Genomic DNA, 22589 nt, shown 5'->3' with positions numbered 1-22589 from the left:
GAGAAATGAAGCTAAAACTTAAAATGATGTCTTTAAAAGGAAGAAACTTTAACCCATTCGTAGGTGAGCTTCTGCCAAGATTATTACTAATCCTCAGGAGAAGGGGTAGAGGAGAAACTCCACAAAGGCAATGGGAAGTGGAATATTAGGAAGCGCCTCATGAACACAGGAAGTAGCTAGAGAACAAAGAAAAGAAACCAGAAAAAAAAATTCCCTTTTTATTTTTCTGTTTCCATTCCTTTTGCTGCATTTTCACAGCTATGGCCTTTGTTTCACCCTCCACAGCCATGAGAGCCTCTGGGCAGGACTTCTCCTCACATCTCCTGGTTCCGATCCCCTCTAACATTTCTGCCTATCGTTCTGCCCAGGGAAAAAACTCCAGTCTCTTCTTTGACAAAGACCTCTTGAATGAAGTCCAAATGCTACACTCTGGCATTCAAGACTGCACAGTACAGCTCAACCTCATTTTTCCACCCTTAGTCTCCTTGATTCCTAAAATGAAGCCTGTCCACAATTGAAGCTCCTTGTCTTTGCTCCTGCAAACTTGTTCATTCTCCTGGCTGTGCTTGTGCTGGTTTCTGTCTATCTAGAGCTGTGGATATCATGGTATCTATTGTCTATCGTGGTAGCCATTAACCACATGTGTCTGGTGAGCATTTTATATGGCACTAGTCCAAATTGAACTCCACCGTGAGTGTAAAAATATGCATCATGTTTTGAAGAATGTACACAAAATTAAATTATCTCATGAATAATTTTATATTGGCTACATGTTGAAATTATAATATTTTGGATATATTGTGCTAAATAAAACATATTATTAAAATTAACTTCACTTGTTTCTTTTACTCTTTCAATATGTCTACTAGAGCTTTGTAAATTGCATATGTGACTTTATTGGGCAGTACCAATTGAATGCCCTCGACCACGTCACCTCACCACAGCCATCTCTACCTGTAGCAATCACACCAATTCTTTAGACACACTGCCTGCATTTAGGGCAATGAATACCTCCTCATCTTCTCCACAAGATGTAGTTTTTTTTTCTTTGAGAGCCATCATCACCACCATGGTTGACACCATGAACCTATCTGAAGATGTCAGCCATAGTCTGCTTGATGTTCTACAGGAAAGACCACAGTTTTAAATGCAATCTACCCATGTTATTAGCAGTGTGTATCTTGGGCACATTACGCAGCCTCTCTAAGCCTCATTTCCCTCCTATGTAAGATGGGGATGATAATAACCTATCTCAAATGTTTATTATGAGGATTATTCAAAGAATGGCAAATAGTAAGTGCTCAATAAATGATAACTAGTACTACTGCCACTACCGCTGTTTTTATTGTATTAGATTATGAACTCTCTAAGGACCATTTCAGGATAGAGGATCAGAGGCCATTTGATGTGGACAGTGATGAGGCCTTCGGTTGCACCTAGAAAGGTCAACTCTATACAAGCCTGCAAGTCATTCTGTAGGAGCAGGCCCCAGTGACCCGACTCTTTGGACTGTCTTCTCTTTCCTGAGAGGGACGGCCATCTCCAGGTTGACTAACCTCTGAAGATCCTTGCATTGGCTTTTGTGCTATGAGCCATGGATGATTCCAGGCTAATCTGAGAATGCTTTTCAAAACCCCAAGGAATTACTCAATCACTGACATAACAGACATTTTTGAGTGAAAGAGCCGAGTTTTTTTTGATATTCGAAAACTCATTGTTTATAAAATGCATGAGATGGCCAACATCTTGCTAAGAGCTGGCCTGCAAAGGCCAGAAGGCCAGAGAGAATGAAACCCATAGAGAGGCAGAATAACCAGAAAGGTTGGGACTCATTTATGTTATAATGTAAATTAGTCTACTATGAAATAATACTTGTTTACTGGTAGAAAATTGTAAAATACAAAGAACATAAGGAGGAAAAAAATCACTCTTTAGTTTCACAAGCCAAATCAAGCCACTATTAAAATGGTGGTTTACTTCCTTTTATTAATTTTCTCTACATATTTTTGTATAGTCATATTTTATGTACAATTTTTTTTTTTTTTTTTTTTTTTTTTTTGAGACGGAGTCTCGCTCTGTCACCCAGGCTGGAGTGCAGTGGCCGGATCTCACTCAGCTCACTCCAAGCTCCACCTCCCGGGTTCCCGCCATTCTCCTGTCTCAGCCTCCGGAGTAGCTGGGACTACAGGCGCCCGCCAGCTCGCCCGGCTAGATTTTTGTATTTTTTAGTAGAGATGGGGTTTCACTGTGTTAGCCAGGATGGTCTCGATCTCCTGACCTCGTGATCCGCCCGTCTCGGCCTCCCAAAGTGCTGGGATTACAGGCTTGAGCCACCGCGCCCGGCCTTGTATGTACAATTTTACATTCTATTTTTCAATATTAACTGGTATCTTTCAAATTTCCTAAGGACAAAAATAATATACACTCATAATAGAACATTTTAAATGCAAATAAAACAAAATAAGGTTAATATTTAGTAACATTTATTAAATTTTCTCAAAGTGCACTAAATTACCTAATAACCCTGTTTCCCAGACCTCTTCTTATTACAAGGAAAAACTCACATACAGATAGTTCTAAAGGCATGAAGTGAAAAGGTGAAGATTTTCCTTGCTGCTTCCTCACCCCATCAGCATTATTCTCTAGGGTAACTACTATTAATAGATAGTAATTCTACCCAAAGGAAAAAAAACATATGCATATAACAGCATCATATGTATACCTTTCTAGTAACTTACAAAACAAATGATAATATCATATCATTTCTTATATGTATTGCTCTTTTCACTAAATGTATCTGTGATACGGGTCTGTATCAGCTGATTGTCCTTTTTGATGGCTGAATAATATTCCATCTTGTCCACATGATAGTATTACTTGACAAGCTCCCTACTGATGGACATTTGTCTTCTTTACTATGATAGTAATATAATAAACATTTATATATGTTTTGTATGTATCTATAATACCCACGCACATACACATGCATACTTCTGCAGGGATAGCCATAGGTAAATAACTAGTAATGGTATTGCAAGTTAAAGGAACAATTTCATTGCTTGAAATTTTAAATTCTGAAATACACTGCCAATTTTCATGGTCTCTCCTTGTCAGCTAGTTTGGGCTTTCTCACAGCACGACAGGCTCAGGGCAGTCAGACCATCCTGGCCAAAGGCTTCAAGAGCAGAGTGTCACAGACCACAACTTCTTCTAATCAGCCATCTTCCCAAAGCCTTCTCTTTTTTCTAGTAATAAATTTATATGAGATTCCATCTCAGTACTTTCCTGTTGTTTGGTCTTATAAGAGCTTATTTTTCCTGAACCAGGAAGTGGTTCAGGGTGGTTTTTCTAACTTCACAGAGCTCCCTCTTCTGTCAGCTTCTGTGAAATGGTCAAAAACATAGCAGCCTGCCTTCTGAGTTCTCCATCCCACCCTGGTTGGGGCTTCTCTATCCTTGTCTCTGTTGTTTATATCCTGCTGAAGTGTGATTCCACTTGTGGCAGTTTCTCCTCTGTGTAGGATCCTATCCAAAAAGGGCTGTGACTGGTTGATTTGAAAATTTCTTATACCCTAGACTATTCCAATGCCTTTCAGAAGTTTCCAAGGCCCTCTCAGTAACCTATTATCATATTTGGCAAAACTCCTTCCAGTTTCAGCTACTATTCCCTGATTGACTTTTCAGTAAATCTAGGTATCTCTCAGTCTCTCAGTATCTAAAGAAGATTGGTTCTAGGATCACCATTCTGCTGTCTCAACAGAATCAGAGGATGCTCAATTTTCTTATAAAATGATGTAATATTTGCATAAAATCTGCACACGTATTTCTGTATATTTTAAATCATCCCTAGATTACTTATAATACCTGATACAATATAAATGTTATATAAATAGCTGTAATACTGTATCTTTAAAATTTACATTATTTTTTGTTGTTGTATTATTATTTTTATTGTATTTTTAAAAAATATTTTCCATCTACAGTTGGTAGAATCCACAGGTACAGAACCCATGGATAGGGAGGACCAACTGTATCTTTTGGCTGTTTTGAGGTTCTTGAATTCTCAGGTCATTTGCTTTCCTTTGCTTTCTCTCAAGTCTTTTTTCATAATTTGCTTTAGTCATTCACTGAAACTTTAAAAAACATTAGAAAATCTCACAGTTTGTATATCTTTTTTCCTAATATATATAACATAAGATAGGAGTTTAAATAAAGAGTTTTAGAAACTACTACAAATGCAAATGACATAGGAAAACTGAAAGGGAGAACTGAAAGTGGGAAATTCCTCTGAATAGAGAGAGGACCATGTCATATAAATAGGCCATACCCATGGAGAAAGGACATTCTAACTGCAAACTTTCGAAGCCTTCGCTCTGGCACAACAGGTAGTAGGCGACACTGTTCCTGTTGTCATCATGACCAACAAGTGTCTCCTCCAAATTGCTCTCCTGTTGTGCTTCTCCACTACGGCTCTTTCCATGAGCTACAACTTGCTTGGATTCCTACAAAGAAGCAGCAGTTTTCAGTGTCAGAAGCTCCTGTGGCAATTGAATGGAAGGCTTGAATATTGCCTCAAGGACAGGATGAACTTTGACATCCCTGAGGAAATTAAGCAGCCGCAGCAGTTCCAGAAGGAGGACGCTGCATTGACCATCTATGAGATGCTCCAGAACATCTTTGCTATTTTCAGACAAGATTTATCTAGCACTGGCTGGAATGAGACTATTGTTGAGAACCTCCTTGCTACTGTCTATCATCAGATAGACCATCTGAAGACAATCCTAGAAGAAAAACTGGAGAAAGAAGATTTCACCAGGGGGAAATTCATGAGCAGTCTGCACCTGAAAAGATACTATGGAAGGATTCTGCATTACCTGAAGGCCAAGGAGTACAGTCACTGTGCCTGGACCATAGTCAGAGTGGAAATCCTCAGGAATTTTTTCTTCATTAACAAACTTACAGGTTACCTCAGAAACTGAAGATCTCCTAGCCTCTGCCTCTGGGACTGGACAATTACTTCAAGCATTCTTCAACCAGCAGATGCTGTTTAAGTGACTGATGGCTAATGTACTGCATATGAAAGAACACTAGAAGACTTTAAAATTTTTATTAAATTATGAATTATTTTTATTTTTTATTTAAACTTTATTTTGGAAAATAAATTATTTTTGATGCAAAATTCAACATGGCAGTTTTAATTTCAGTTTGATTTATATAACCATCCATATTATAAAATTGCTGAGTACCTATTAGTTGTTCTTTTTAAAATATACCTGCAAAGTAGTACACTTTCTGGCCCCTGCCTTTAAGGAATTTAAAATTCAAGAAAGTCATGTGGAATATACAAGGTAAGAGACAATAAGGGGACCTGATCCTTATGGGGGAATAAATATGCATGAACTGCTATGGGATTAAGAGAGAAGAGGCAAGCAGGAGGGTCTGGAACTAAAGCTGGGCTTCCCATTGCTCCAACTGTGTGCTCCAGATTCTCTGCTCATAAAGTTAGAATTGAGCTGGCCATCAGGAATAGCCAGAGGAATATGTCAGCTTTTGTGTTCTCCCTAACCTCCCCATGTTATTTGGGGGATACTTTGCTCCTGGAAAGATTTTTAAATAATTATGTACTCCCCACCACCCCTGCAAGCTTAAGTGTGAGAAGTCCCACTTACTTCCATGACACTATTAAGCAGCAATCTCTTTATTCTGCTCTTCATGGGACAGCCAAGATGTGTGGGTATCTTAGGGGAGCATGGGTCTCTGTCTGCTGGCATGGCACAGGCATCAGAGGAAGAAGAACCCTTTTTATACCCTAGCCATGTGATTAGTTTTCTCCCCATTTTTTCAAAAAAGTAAGTCTGCTTCCGGTCCCCACTGCCTTGTTCATACAGAATTCCAGGAATGTCCTGTCCAGTTTTCTGTCACTCTGCATTGCAGACATCACATAGTCCCTAAAGCCAAATGAAAGGTGCAGCAGTTTAAGTCCAGCTTCAAACCAACCTAAAAGCCAGGGAACACAGGAGAAAGGGAAGTTTAGGTGGGATAGAGAGGGCATTAATTTTTCCCAGGGCTTACATCGGGAAAAAATCAAGCTTTTCTAGGAGCTCTTTGTGCACCTGGTCAGCATGGGCCGACTGGTTAGGTTTTTGTCTTTGTACCGAAACTCAGGAACTTGGGTTATAATGGCTATTACTGCCATTAACAGTTGCTGTTTACTGAGAGATTCTAATGAAATAGGCACTGTGCTGAGCTCCTATGTAGGTAATTGGACTTAATCTTCTCCACAAGCACCCCTCAGGTAGGCACAAGTACATTATTGCCATTTTACAGGAGAGGAAATTAAATCTCAAAGAAATTTAGTAATTGCCTATGGTCACATAGTGATTTCATTCACTCTCTAGTGAGTAGAGATTTTAAAAAGAAGTTCAAAGGGAAGGATCATAAAAGTCTTTATTTGTATCTAGGCATTTTTTCCTAGAGCAGTACAGAAATCCGAGTTCCTTTTAAAAGAAGCAGCTTTCAGGAGAAGTAATCTGTTCATAAGAGTTCCAGAGAAGCTACTATTGTATAGACAATGAACTCAAGTCTCCCCCTTCTGGTTCAAAGCGGGTAGCACACGGACTATGCAAACAAGAAATATCCTGCGGGGCCCGCTGCCATTGACTCAAACCAGTCAAGCCCCCCTCAAGCTTCACTCCTCCCCCAGCTCTCCACACCTGCTCTGCCAAAAGCCCTTCTGTAGCTGAACTCCCCTTTTTCTAGGAGTCAAGGACAAGATGAGCAAGTAGCAATGCAGAGTCCAGGCAGTGTCTGGAGCAGCGAAGAGGAAGCTAAAGAAATCTCTCTCAGCAAGGGGCCCCTATTGTCTACTGCTTTCCCTGGGCTAAACTGCTAAACTGGCCCAGAAACTGGCAAGTTCTTGAAAAGACCTGCTGTACCTCCTTACGGGGACAAGAATGACAGGAGAGAGGCCACTTCTGCAGAATTAGAAATACTGTATCACAGCTTAGCATGTCAGCCCATCCAGAATGCCAAAAATATGTCCAGTAGAAGATAAAAAACAATTAAAATTAATTCCAATAAAAATGAAGGCGACTAGCCCAAAGGTGTACATTTGCAGGTGCTGAACCGATGACTACGCATGAGGAACAAAGTAAAATAATAATATTATTTTGGCTGGCACCAGAATATCTCATAAGAAAAACACTCTTTGTTTAGAAAAATATCTAATGAGTCTGTAGAAAACTATCTAATGAGGCTTCACTCAATATCTAGTGAGATCTTGAGGTTATGGCTGTGGCAACAGAAAAGACAGTAAAATACTAATAGCACGTTTTGTGTGTCAGCTTGCTTTTAAGGAGAAAGGAGACAGACAGAAATCCCCCAAAGCTCTGGAACTGTGACACTACTTGGAACAAGGCAGACAGTGAAAACCTCTGCTGGTAGGGATGAAAAAGACCTTTTCCAAACAGGGTAGCTCATGTGCGGTGTGAAATTGTGTGCCCTGATGTGTTGAAAACCTGTCCACCATCATCTCCAAAACTTCAATAAAAATGGCTACCACGAAAAGTCTTTATGTGCGTAGAACTTCCGTGTACAAATCACAGAAAGTGCCCGGGCTCATGTTTGAAATAGTATGGGGTAACAAACATGGAGTGGCCAGACCTTCATAGATAAACCAAATTAGAAGAAACAGAAGGCAAAACAATGACAACAGAGCCACCTTACCCCTTCCCAAGTCACACCTTAGGAATCCACAGAGCTGGATTAGGAGAAGGAGCTGTCTTATTAGCTCTTGAGCAGTAAGATGGCACTGGTGAACATCTGGGTTCCATATAAATATTTGAATTTTGCTTAAAATTGCCATACAGATGCAGGGTAATATCAGCACACATTTGTATCATCTTTTTTGCCGTCAACAAAGTTGTTATTTAGGCATTTTAGGTGGCATTAAACACGTTCAAGTATTCAGATAACATCTGATCAGGAATTTATTCATAAAATACTCTTAAGAAAATGAAAAGAACATGCCACAGACTGGGAGAAGGTATTTGCAAATCATATATCTGATAGAAGACTCGTCTCCAGAATGTATTTTTTAAAATCTCTTAAAACTCAATAATAACAAAACACTAATAAAATAATAAAATAAATAATAAATAAAATAATAAAAATGGATAATATATTGGAACAGATGCTTCATCAAAGACATGCAAATAGCAAATTAGTATGTTAACATGGTAAAAGCTTTCTCAAGGATTGTTGTTGGTGTAGGCCAGATAGCGAATGTGAAATGATTTGACTCCGGGGGAGCCCTTTCCACCATGAGGACCTGCCATAGCTTCTGTCCTTTCTGAGCAAAGTTCACCAGCCCTCTTGGACAAGTTCTATTTCTGATGCATGAGAGGTCTGCCAAGCAAAAACTGTGGGGGCCCTAATCAACATGGATTTCTTCTTGGCTGGTTTGGCTGTGAGACACACAGAGAGAGCCAGCAGCTGGTAACAGAGTCAGAAGATGAATGTCACCCAGAAGCATACCTTGTTGATTGCAAACATTTTCTCTAAACACATTGCATTGGTGCTTGTTGAGTCTAAAAAATGAACTGCTTTATGAATCCCTTTGTTCTTAACATTAATTGTTGCTTTTTAAACATTAGTTTAATTGCCTAAAATTTACTAGGATAGTTTAAGACAAACTCAAAAATTGGACTAGAAGTACCAGCACAAAATTATACTCTCCTAATTTAAAATCAAGTTAACAACTTTACTTGTTAATTGACCTGATGGAGAGTACTCCAAAAACATGTTCACATCATAGTTATCACCAAATCAGACAATTATGTTTCAGTTGTTATTCTGTTTTGACATTCACGTGGAGGGTGTTCCTAGAAAACCTATAATACATTATTCAAATTATATCCCCCAACAATTAGCCTATGAATTTTTAAAAAATGGAGTCCACTTCAAAAGACTGTCTTAAGAGGATTAAAAGACATGTCACAGACTGAGAGAATATATTTGCAAGTCACCTCTCTGATAAAGAACTTATATTGATACATAAAGAATTCTCAAGATTCAATGATAAGAAAACAAATAACCCAATAAAAGACAGACAAAAGATTTCAACACATATTTTAGGAAAGAAGGTACAGAGATGGCAAGCAAGACGGGAAAAGACAAATATCTTAACCTTTAATAATGCAAATTAAACAACAATAAGACACTGCTACGTACTTATTAGAACAGCTGAAGTTAAAAGGACTCACCATATCAAGGATTGGCAAAGATGTGGAGCAACTATAACTTTCAAAAAATGGTTCAATGACTTTGGAAAACCATTTTTGCAGTTTATAAAAAAAGATAATCGTATACCTATCGTATGATCCAACCAGTAGACTCTCTAGTACTTATCTAAGAGAAAAGAAAGGATGTGTCTATACACAGACTTGTATATGAATGTTTGTGGGCACTTTATTTGTCCATCACAAATGAATGATTAAAGAAATTGTAGTATATCCATACAATGGAATATTATTCAACAATAAAAAGGAATGAATCATTGATACACACAACAACATGGATGAATCTCCAGAAAGAAAGTATGCTGAATATAAGAAAATAGGGTCAGGCACAGTGGCTCATGCCTGTAATCCCAGCACTTTAGAAGGCCGAGGCAGGCAGATCACCTGAGGTCAGGAGTTCAAGACCAGCCTGGACAACATGGTGAAACCCCATCTCTACAAAAATACAAATATTAGCCAGGCATGATAGTGATTGCCTGTAATCCGAGCTATTCGGGAGGCCAAGGCAGGAGAATCACTTGAACCCGGGAGGTGGAGGTTGTAGTGAGCAGAGATTGCACCACTGCACTCCAGTGTGGGTGACAGGGGAGACTCTGTCTCAAAAAACAGGGAAGGGAAGGGAAGGGAAGGGGAGGGGAGGGAAGAGGAGGGGAGGGGAGGGAAGGGAAATAAATTTTATATTGGCCTGTTTCTATAAAACTCTAGAAAGGAAAATTAATCTATAATGACAGAAAGCAGATTAGTGGTTACCTGGGGGTGGGGGCAGTTGTATTGAGGAATGAGATGGAGGGAGAGTTTACAAAGCAACACAAAAAAATTTTTGAGGGGACAAGGACATTTTCACTATCTTGATTGTGTTGATGGTATCCTGGGCGTATATACATGTTAAAACTTATCACAGTGTCCACTTGAAATGCGTACAGTTTATTACATGTCATTGTACTTCATTGAAACCTCTCACAAAATAAAAAAGTATATATTTACTGAAAAATAAATAAAATGAAGCCAAAGCATCTTGTTGTGTTCCTTTGTTAAACTCAACATACATCGTTTGATGTCTTAAGATCTCTTTTATGAGACTCCAAGATGAGATTAAATCAACAGGCTCTTAGAAATAAAAAGTTACCTTACAGTCTAAGTTCATTGTCAGTTAGAGGTTAGATTATTAAAGGTTTTTACTTATGGCACATTTGCAATACTCCATCATATTTTAAATGATAGTCCAAGGAGTGGATCGTGATCCCCGCATGCTAAAACTATGGGGGAAAAAGTCGAGAGCACTTCACACGTTGCATATCTGCACCAAGTGCAATACAAGTTACATATTACAAAGTCCAGTGTTTAAGGAAATGATTTTTCCCATTTTTATATTGTGGCAAAATATACATAAAATGTAGCATTTAAACCCTTTTTAAGTTACATTTTAAGTTCTGTAACATTAAGTACATCCATATTGTTGTACAACCATCACCACTCTTCATCTCCAGAACTTTTTCATCTTTTTCAGTTGCAACTCTGAACCCATTAAACACCAACTCTTCATTTGTCCTTCTCCAGGCCCCTGGTAACCACCATTCTACTTTTTGTCTCTATGAATTTGACTACTTTAGGTACCTCATATGACTAATAATATAATCTGTGTCCTTTTGTGACTGACTTATTCTACTTAGTACAATATAATGTCTTCAAGTTTCATCTGTGTTGTTGCATGTTTCAGAATTTCTTTGTTTTAAGGCTGTGTGTGTTTGTGTGTGTACCACATTTAGTTTATTCATCTGTCCATTGATGGATACTTAGTGTGCTTCCTTTTTTTTGGCTATTGTGAATAATGCTGCTATGAATACGGGTATACAAATATCTATTCACGTCCCAGCTTTCACTTCTTGGGCTGTGTACACAGATATAAAATTGCTGAATCATGCAGTAATTCCATATTTAATTTCATGAGAAATCATCAAGGCATCTATTTTTAACTTGTGTCTTCATAATGGAAATATTTGCAATGATAGTACAATGCAAACACAATAATAACAGCTACATTTCTTAAGGACTCACTTTCTGCAAGGGATCTGCTGAGGATGAACTAGCTATCTAGCTAGCTAGCTCGAAAGATGACAGAGAGATGGATGGATGGATAGATAGATAGATAGATGATAGATAGTCCATGTTATTCAATCATCCAGAGAACCCCTATGAGGAAAGTATTGTTCTCTCCTTTTTATACATAAGAAAACTGAGGCTCAGAAAGGTTGAGTAACTTGACCAAATCCATAGTAGGTAAAGAACAGAGACATATTTGGAACCGGGGATCATACTCTTAACTACTTGTAATCATCTACAAAATGCTACCCAAAATGCTATTTTTACCCCACTACATAGCACAAATATTGCAATTTAGAGAAGGAACAAGAAGCTCTACTGCCCGGCGGCTAATGTAGCAGCACAACAGCTCCTGGCTTTGTTCCAAGTAGGTGCACTAATGTCCAGTGGCCTGTGGGGATCTTTTGCAGAAAGGGCTGCTGTCCTCACTCAAGCAGTTGGTCTCCTTCCATCCCCATGCAGAAGGAAACTCTCGATCTCTCTTCCTTTCTCTAAAGAGAAGAGCAGGAAATTCCCATCTGCTCCTTTGCCAGACTCTAGGGAGAATGTTTTCTCTAAAGGTTTTCGTAAGCAACTCGCTGAATCATGAGTCATCATTTTTCCCTTGGCAAGGCTGCATTTCCTTCTCTTGACCACTACATTTTTATCCATGTACTAGCAAGACAGCCCTGTGCGCAGTTTCCCTCTCAAGTCTGACACAAGCTGCTTTTGTTATCTCATAGGAATGTTTAAAAACTAAAATGGCATACATTATTTAATGAAAATACACAGAAAATTTCTCTTTCCTTTCACTTTTTAATTTCTTGGCTCATTTTCTTTTTATGAAAGTCCAGAGGTAAAACAAATAACTTTCAAAGCAGAAAATGATTTACTAATCTAGAAATGCATGAATTGAAAATCTGTGCATTGAAAGTACAAAGTTTTTTTGTTTGCTTGTTTTGTATTTTTAAAGTTTCCTATACTCTGATGGAAAAAACACAGGGCATGAAGTAATACAAACCTGAGAGCTACTGTGGGTTCTGCCACTTTGTACCTGTATGGTCTTGGGCAAGTTACATAAATTAGAAACAATCATACCCCAAACTCTTCAAGATTTCTATGAGAAGTAAATGCAAAAATGGGATGTATGACTTCGTCCAACACAGGGCCTTGTAAATACCACAGGATCTCACTTACATGTAAAATATAAAAAAGTTAATCCCATGGAAACAGAGCATGGAATGGTGGTTGCCAGAGCGGGGACAGTTGGGATAGGTAGGAGAGGGCTGGGGAGATGCTGGTCAAAAAATACAAAATTACAGTTATATAGGAGGAATAAGTTCAAAGGATCTATTGTACCAGCATGGTGACTATAGTTAATGATAATACATTATATTCTTGAAAAATGCTAAGAGAATGGGTGTTAAATGTTTTCACCACAAAAAAATAATAACTATGTGAGATAATGCACTTGTTAGATTTAACCATTTCACAATGTATATATAGTTCAAAACCCCATGTTGTATGCAATAAATACATGCCATTTTTATCTGTCAATTTAAAAAAAAATTAAAATAATAAAATGCCACAGAAATCTTCAAGGGCTATTAAAATAACTTCTTCCATTATATTTGTTATAAGCCTTATAAATAGTTTAAAGTATGATATATTTTATATTTGGCAAACTGGGTTTAGACCAATTGGTGTCTGTCAGGCATATGTGGCACCTTAGCATCTATTAGGGAAGAGTAGGCCACACAAGGGAGAAAAGCAACATTCAATACAGCTTCCTCCCCTCCAGGCTGCAACAGGATCTCTCCTAAACTCCAACATACCTTTGAGTTCCACGGATTATTTTCCTACTATAAGCCACACCCCTGAAATAATAAATGTGATATGCATGAAAAATTCATTTTCTTTCCATTTATCTAAATTTGTTCTTATTTCTTATGGTTTAATTGTGTTTATTAAGTCACGAGTGCTCAACTTCCCTGGGTTATATTATAAGACTTTCTGTAATAGTTGACAAAGAAGGGTTCACTTTCAAATTGTTTCATTCAAAACCCTCGACTTCATCCCAGGTTCCCATTGGCTTGGGAGGTATGTATGAAGAAGGAAGTGGGGGAGGTAAATAACCCTCTATGCACCTACTACCTGTGTAGGATTTGTCCAGAAAAACTCCTGGCATATAGTTATCAATAAATGGTAGCTTTTTCCCTCTTTGCAGGCAATTGTTATATATTATTATCTTGCTGAAATATAGGACCCTCTATTTTAAAGCATCCCATCCCTATCCAAATTAAAATTTCACAAAATCTGTAGAAATTCCCAGATAGTTCAGACAAATATCTCTGTAATTAAAAACAACACCATGACACCATGATCATGTAATTGTCTGGTCAATAAGATAGAGCCTAACACAAAGTGCATGGGCATCTCAAATATATTCATATAATTAGAAAATGGCCTAGGCTCTTATTTTCTGATTGCATGTTCAATAAGCTTTCTGTCTTTCATTGCTCAGTTTCACAGATATTATTGCCGGAACTCAGCCTCCCACTTGAAATCTCATTAGCTTTGGTGCCCCACACTGGACTTCAAGACTGATCTCTCTCCCTTATCTCCTGGTAACCCAGACACATAAATGCAAAAATGAAAAGGATGACAGGAACAATGTTTCATCTGTTAGATGTCTTGTCACAGGGAGCTGTCACTCGTCCCTAATGAGCCTCTGTTCCCTATTCTGTTCTTACTTCCTTATCCAATCATTACTTGGGAATGGAAAAACACAGGCAACCCACCAGCGGAATAACGTGGGGACACTCAGACAGGGCCAAAAAACCTTCTAAAGGTTCTGAGAAGGGATTGTGGCTATAAAGCTGTGATAACTTCCAAGGAGACATCATCTTATTCAGCAGCAGCATTTTCACCAACAGTCTAAAAACTCTCCTGATTTTTCCTTCTCTCCCTCTTTTTGATTTGCCAGAAGTGATAAATGATAATAAGCCAAAGGGAAAACAGTGGTGGAGGGAAGCAGTGAAAGAACTATTTACATTTCTGACATTTTGACCTTAATGAACTGCTGCCATCGATCAACTGGAGAAGACTGACCTTGTGGAACCCACTGCCCAATTGCACATTGCTGTGATATGAAGTGGTCACCTACCTGGTTGCGTGTTAAACACAGTTTGTCTCCAGTAGAGAATAGCCTATCGACTAAACCAAAGTAGAAGGAAATAAATTTTCATTCTTTCCCCCAGGTCTGACCATACAGTAGTAAGGTCTGGAGGTGCTCCAAAACAATGATCTTCAACTAGTTGCAATACTATTTCCATCCTGGCCAAATAGTTAACCTAGAAGCACACTAGTCATAATGCCCTCTGCATGGATTATATCTTTCTCAATACAGCATTTGAATTTCAAAAAAAAAAAAAAAAATACACTTGTCAAAGTGCAGATTAGAGATCTGAGGACTGATAAATAATTTGCTTTAACTGATGAGTAAATAGCAGAGGCAAGGTTCTAAGATATGCAAAACTTTGATTGGTTCAGGCCAATAGTACTATTTAGTAACTCTTTTCATTTATTAAGTGGAAAGACTGCATTTAGGACACATTCACATGAGTGACAATTGAGGAATTCTTAATTTTCTGTATATTTATTTATACACTATTCATTCTACACATGTGAGTTGGACAGCTTATAACATTCAAGGCATTAGAGCCATAAGGCCTGCTCTCAGGGAGCTCAGTCCTATTGCAGAAGATGAGCAGTTACAAGGCAAGATAAGTGTGTTCACAGAGGTTTTAGAGAGCTATTGAAGCAGAGAATGAAGATAGGTCCTTCTTGACACCCACTACTGGGTACCCTAGCTGGCAAAGCAGACACTCAGTCACAAATACCAATCTACTTTAACCATAGTGATGAACCTGCCTTCTCTCCCTCCACCTTCATTATTCTCACCCAACAATCCATATGCCCTCAAAGAAAAGAGGAGGATTTCAGCTGCCACCCTCAGGACCCTTTCAGCTGAAAGTGATGGAAACTCAACTCCAACCATAGTAAGTAAAAATGGGATCTGTTGCAAGAATAGAATTGCTCATAGCATCAAAGCAATTGTTGCAGGAAGGGCAGCTCAGGGGTCTTAGGAACAGGAACTAGAGATTTTCCTCTATCAGAAATCTTTTCTCCCCTCCTTTCTTTATACTTCTCCCTGAATGAGGCAGGGGGACTGGGCCACTCAGGAATCACACCTTTATTGCTCCATGATTAGAGGGGGGAGAGAGAGAGAGAGAGAGAATTTTACATATATTATTGCTAACCCTTGAGTTGCTATAAGATAGCACTTTCATTGCATTTGGAAGGAGGAAAGCAAGTAGTAAAGAATTAAGGAATTTGCTTCAAGTTCCAGGGTTGGTGAAGAGCAGGGGAAGTATTCAAGGACAGGTTGGTCTTTCTGATTCCACAACTAACTAATTGCACCACACCACCCGTCTATCAACATTTGTTGAATGAATGAATACTTGAATACATAACTCATAGATCTGCATGAAAGGTAAACCCTTTCCAAATCCCCCTTGGTTCCACCAGAGGCAATCTTCATCTTCTTCTAACCTACTGGCTGCCAATACTTCCATTTTACTATACACAATCCCCCAGAATGAAGACAGCTCCAGCCAAAAATAAAAATAAAAATTCTGAAGCCTCCAATTGTTCTGGTTTTGATGAGTAGAGACTTTCTGCTCCCAGGAGTCATCAAGGGCTCCTCAAGAGGAAATGCACCATGAGAGATGGAAGAGTCTGGACTGGCAGCTGAGTATCATGCAAGAAGAGCAAAAGCATCTTCCAGGCACTTCATGTGACTGACAACACATCTCTCTTGATCCAGTCATTTTTGGAATGTGTTTTGAAAATAATGGATAAATGTGAACATACACTTGAAAACTCCAGCAATGCAAGTCCAGGTCTGTAGTAGCACAGGGTCATAATAGCTAACAAAGATCATTGTAGTGTGGGGCATCTTGCTATCCATGCTTTGGCAGAAACACTGGCTTTTTGGAGCATCTGAGCTATATGACAGAATGAAAGTACCCCAGAGGAAAGGTGAAAATATTCTAGGTCATGTGAAGCTTGAGCCAATTAAGTATACAAAAGAGATGGATATTCCTAGTTCAAGATGGCAAATAATCTCTCTTTAACCTCTTCCTCATTCCAGCATCTCTTTGAATATAACAGTAAACACATGATTAAAGAGTGGAATCAGTCATAAGATGTTGTCTAATGAGGATAAAACAAGAAATGAGAGATTTAAGTGTATCATTATACTCATATGTATTCCCACACTATATTATTTTATTATACTTATAAAGTTACCAATGACGAACCAATGAAGAATGAAAACAATATAACTATTTCTGTTAGGAATGCATCCAGCTACAACTAACAAATAGCCTTATTAGCAGTAAACTAAAGGGGTTTATCTTCTCTACCTACAAAAGATCTAGACGGAGGCAGTTAGAGCAGGCCGGCTTTCTAACAATGTGCCTGGAAATTGGGCACTCTTTTTCTGCTCCATTATTTGTACCATGTCACTGTTTTATTTGTCAACTCATGGCTATAACATGACGGTTGTACCTGCAAGCATTGCCTCCACATTTCATCAAGAAGTAAGAGGCGTGTTATCTGAATTAGGAAGTAGACGATCTCTCAGAGTTCCTGATCTTTCAAATGGAGCCTTGGAAAGTGAGTGTTTATAGCTGGACACATTGCCTCTGTTAATAAGGAAAACAAAGAAATAGAGAATGGGTAATAGTTATAAAAATAATTGTAGCAACATCCAACAAAATCTGAGAGAAAAGAGGAGAGGTGGACATTGATATAAATAAACTATAGTTAGAACATGAAGTCATTAAATTGAAACACAAACACTAAATTGGTAAATCGATAAAGATTTTGGTACATCATATAGATTTACACGGTATATAGTAAATGGCAAAAGAAAAGAAATGAAATGAAAAACAAGTTGCTTCTGTAGATTGGAAGTAGGGATGGAAAAGTGAGAAAGAATGTTTTTTCATTTAATTGCATTGTATAAATCTTTTTTACACTGTGTGCATGTGATGCAGTAATAACTCTAGAGAGAAAAATGTGAGCTTGTTTTTGTACTTTAAGCAGGTGAAACAGGATAGACTTGTTATAAGTGTACCTAACATCAGTATTGAACACATAGTATTTGTGAATAAAATATTTATTTATAAAACTATTTTTAATAAAAGTAAAACTAAATATCTGCAAACTCCCCCCCCCCCCCAAAAAAGAGAAGAAGAATCACAAAAAGTGATCAATCTTAGAATATCTGGCACTCTTCCATTTGATGAGAGCCAGTCACTACTTTTGATCAGTGCCTGGTCTAGGTTGGAAAGAAAAAAATAATTTCTCTTGAGTCAATAAAGTCAGTTCCTTTACTGTCCTTTCTTCTCAGTTTTCCCATCTGTAAATGAGAATAAGAATATCCCTTATAAATTTATTTTAGAGAGATTGCTTTTTAGAAAAGTGTAGGAATCTGTGTCAAACATCAATTAGACTCGAAAAGCAACCAATAGTCATTGACTCCATGCTTTAGAAATAACAAGTACCCAACATTAGTATAAAAAGTATCCATTGAGTCTCTACTAAAAAATACAAAAAACTAGCCGGGCGAGGTGGCGGGCGCCTGTAATCCCAGCTACTTGGGAGGCTGAGGCAGGAGAATGGCGTAAACCCGGGACGAGGAGCTTGCAGTGAGCAGAGATCCAGCCACTGCACTCCAGCCTGGGCGACAGAGCGAGACTCCGTCTCAAAAAAAAAAAAAAAAAAAAAAAAAAAAAGTATCCATTGAATACAAAATAATATAATTTTCAGATTATATTACTCTAGATATTCAAATATTTAGCAATTGGTATGATAGTGGAGGGCAGCAGAAAATAAGGCTGCCAAAAGCTTTAAAACTATATTCGGCCGGGCGCGGTGGCTCAAGCCTGTAATCCCAGCACTGTGGGAGGCCGAGACGGGCGGATCACGAGGTCAGGAGATCAAGACCATCCTGGCTAACCTGGTGAAACCCCGTCTCTACTAAAAATACAAAAAACTAGCCGGGCGAGGTGGCGGGCGCCTGTAGTCCCAGCTACTCCGGAGGCTGAGGCAGGAGAATGGCGTGAACCCGGGAGGTGGAGCTTGCAGTGAGCTGAGATCCGGCCACTGCACTCCAGCCTGGGTGACAGAGCAAGACTCCGTCTCAAAAAAAAAAAAAAAAAAAAAAAAAAAAAAAAAAAAAAAAAAAAACAAACTATATTCCCTTTGATTCAGCAAGTCATTTTCTATAATTTTGTCCTAAGGAAATAATTAGACAAATTTTCAAAAGGTGTTATACAAGGGTGTTTATTGGTTCAGACTTTGTAAATATTCCAAATTTAGGAGAAAAACATAAATTTCTAACTATCAAAAACTAAAAATTACGCTAATAAAAATTATGCTAATTAAGAACAGTTATGCTAGATTTCTGTGTGTTGACTCAGAAAGTATTCCATAGCCAACATATTGTTAAGTGACAGAGGTACATTCTAAACAATATGCATACTATAACCCCATTTTGTGGGAAAATCCATACATACATGAATAGAAAAGAGCCTAGAATTTAACATATAAAAATAGTAAGGTAAAAATCTCTGATAAATTTGTGAATGAATTTTCTTCTTTGTATTTTTTCTGAATATTTAACACATTCAGTAGCAGGTAATGATTTTTATAATCATGTAGTAATAATAAAGCTATCTCAGTTTTGAGGACTGAAATATATTGTCTCCAATCCTATCACAATCCTAATGAGTCATTTACTCTAGTTGTCTCCTGACAGTCCATTTACTACACAATGACCCTGACAACAAGATAACTGAGAACACGAGCATAAGTTCTATTTGATATAGTTATAAGCCCAAACTTAATTTTTAAAAATCACATAATGATACTACTTCATACCTTGATGTAATTTTAAAATATAATTACTCACTCATAAGCCTACATCGTTAGTAGAAAATGCACCAGATTGGGATTTAGGAGGCTTCAGTACCTTTCCCTTCTTTGCCGCTGGCTCATTTGGGCAAATCGCTCTACAGGATTTCTTAGGGATCCATTGGGGATTTCAGAGGCTTAAGCCTATGTGATTTTTACTTCTATGACTCAAAGTTTTAATGTTTTATCTGGTTTCTATCTCTCTTTAAGATTATAAGTGAAGGTAAAGGACTTTTCCTGCTGGGTTTTATAGATCTAAAACAGAAGGCCTGGATTAAAAAACATTTATGTTTGAATTTTCGCTTCAACATTTATAAATTGTGTGACTTGGACAAATTTCTCAATCTCTCTGAGGTCCAGCTTCATTACCTTAAAAACTGGCGAATTAATGATCCACATCTGAACATTTAAGGAACGAGATATTACATCTAAATCCTTTGGCACAGTTTCTGATACATAAGATAAGGAGTGCTTAACAAATGTTAGTTGTTATTATTGGCTATGCAGGTAACTCACCTCTACTCAAAGATTAATAAGAGAATATAAAGGATTTAGAAGAGGAAAACCGAAATTTTGTTAAATACAAACAGACTTTCATGTTGATGATAAGTAGGAATTTATTAAATTGATGGAAAAAAGAAGAGAAGATTCTACACCCAGAATTTCCTGGGTACCACTAAAGGAGTTAATACACAAGAACTCGAGAGTCATTTTTTATTATAATTAGTAAAACAATTTGTTTTAAAATGTTTAACAGCAACTACAACTTAGAAAGTACTAATGAAATCAGGTCTTTATTTCATAATAGCTAAACGATGATTTAATTAAAGTTTTTATTTCAATAGACTCTCCATTTCCATTCAAAAGTCTTCTCAAAAAATTGCATTTAAACAGTTTTAATACCTAGGCTCCTATAAAGATTGCCTGTGATTTCAGATAAACACAGTTTTTTTAAGCTGTATTTGAAAGCGCTCTTGTAATTTAACCCCTGAATTCCGAATTTCAAATGGAGAGTAGAGGATTTACCAAATATGTGATGCAGAATCGTGTTTTCATGTTCTTCCATTTTGGCAGGAACTCTTGTTTCAATTGAAAACATTCCCTTACCATTACAGAAACCCAGAGGGCAATCATGAGTTAAGACCTGGAAAATAAAACTGAGAGAAAAGACTGGAACAACATATGGTTGTCATTTTCAGGGCCACAGAGAGGGGAAGTGGTTTTCCACCGCTAGCTAAGCAAAGGCAAGCACACATAGCACATTAACGTGGAGGGCAGGCAGTAAAAATACAAAGAGATGGTGGTTCGCCTTTTTCTTTTATGGTGAAGCAGGTGCTGACTGGCCCTGCAGTTAGGACTGCATAGTTTAGGATTTTGATGCCATTTCATATTTGAGATAATAGCTTTTAATTTCCATTCATGACCTCCCACAAGCACTCTGAGAGATGTGACCATCTTGCATGCTCAGGCTCGTCTTCCATAAAGATGAACGTTGGTAGGCTATGGGACTTCCCCATGAGCACAGTTAGACGTTCAATTATAAATCACTATCCCTGAATTTTCCGGCACACCAACATGGCACAAGTATACATATGTAACAAACCTGCACGTTATGCACATGTACCCTAGAACTTAAAGTATAATAATAAAAAATAAATAATAAATAAATAAAAAGAAATTGTCTGTCCATGACAAAAAAAAAGAAAAAGAAAGAAAAGAAAAAAGTGGTGTTTCTTGTTTTCTAATATCAGATTGTAAAAACAGGATTAGCCTATAGAAATCACTACCATTTTTTCAGTTTCCTTCATAGTTTGTGGTCTGGTCACCTTTTCTATATTGGCTGTATAATTTCCCCTTATTCACTCCAAACTTACATCCTGTTTCATTCATGCTCAAGCAAACAAGACACATATATAAGATAGCTTAACATTTACATGGGGATGGCAGCTTGAAGGGGGGCGGCCTCACCCCACAGCAAACAGTGCTAGCGGGTTACAGCACTCTTTTCACCTAGCCCAAATGAAGCCCTCTGAATCCTTCTCACTCCCTAAGACTAGCACCAATTGATTTGGGATTAAACCTCTTTGTCATCTCCAATTTTGAGCACAGTCCCTCTAATCTTTACCCAATCTTAGCAGGTAAGATTGAGTTTCTGAGATTCAGGTTCCTCTCTCGTAAAATGAGGATCGTATAATTGCTACCCATTTAGTCCATAATGAGAATTTATATAAAAATACTCTTCAGCATATAGGATGATTGTTATTGTCTTTAATATCATATGATGGTTTTTTATTCCACTCATTTTAGTTATTCTCATGATGACTAGTTTTTCCCTTCAGACAATTCTGGCCTGCTTTGTATACAGTAGCACATTATCTAGCACAGTGCCCACACATAATTTATTCTCAATAAATGTCACCCCCTCACCTCATTCCTTTCTCTTGGTAATATTACTCATTGATCAACTGTTGGTGTTCACAGTGCATTCAACACTACAATCTGCCCTAGTTAAATCAATTACAAAGCATAAAATCTCAAAGGATTTTAAAACAGCATCTTGACTGGCTTCAGTACTCATTCATCCACAAATCTCTGCAACATTCTTGCCCTTACAGAGCAAAAACCCCAGACAGAAGTGTGTCAGTGGCAGGGGCAGCTAGGCCTTCTTCTCCCTAAGAGGATGATGGTGATTGTGGTCATTATGGTAATAAGCATTGATTGAGCACTTCCTCCGTGTCAATCATCAGTCACCAATCTTGCTAACAACCATCTGTGATAATATTTTCCTCACCTTAGACATCAGGAAGTTGGCAAAGAGGTTAAACAATGTGCCATGTTTGAAGGGCTTTGAAATACAAGTTTATGATAAAATACAATTAGCTAAAACAAAGCCTTGAAAACCATGCCAAATATCTAAACAAGCATTTCACCCAGAGTCATCCTTGATTGGAACAAGAACAAGCGTAAGTAGATGAAGGCAAGCCAGTACAGTCTATGCATAAAAATGCAAATTAAGGCAATGATATCCACTGCTTTTTTATGTAACTGATGGTTGATCTTTCACAGAAGATAGTTTATATCCATCACAATTATAAAAGTAAATGTGTGTATTGCTTTCTAGTGATGCTACAAAGTTTTTGTTTATGATTGGAAAATAGTAAATGAA

General features: G+C 37.8%; 1 protein-coding gene and 1 long non-coding RNA gene across 2 annotated transcripts in view; one reads left to right on the top strand and one right to left on the bottom strand.

Moving 5' to 3' along the window:
- Positions 1-22589, bottom strand: part of LOC115893980 — a 48884-nt gene that overhangs the window by 16181 nt on the left and 10114 nt on the right. The window lies entirely within an intron of this gene.
- IFNB1 (interferon beta 1) lies at positions 4327-5177 on the top strand. Its single transcript, XM_010373473.2, has one exon. The coding sequence runs from the start codon at positions 4415-4417 to the stop codon at positions 4976-4978; it is 564 nt and encodes a 187-aa protein (XP_010371775.1). The 5' UTR covers positions 4327-4414; the 3' UTR covers positions 4979-5177.

The sequence above is a fragment of the Rhinopithecus roxellana genome, chromosome 16, assembly GCF_007565055.1.
Source record: "Rhinopithecus roxellana isolate Shanxi Qingling chromosome 16, ASM756505v1, whole genome shotgun sequence".
In the NCBI taxonomy this organism is placed as follows: Eukaryota; Metazoa; Chordata; class Mammalia; order Primates; family Cercopithecidae; genus Rhinopithecus; species Rhinopithecus roxellana.
Note: the sequence above shows the minus strand (reverse complement) of the source record. Positions and strands in the feature narration are given on the sequence as shown.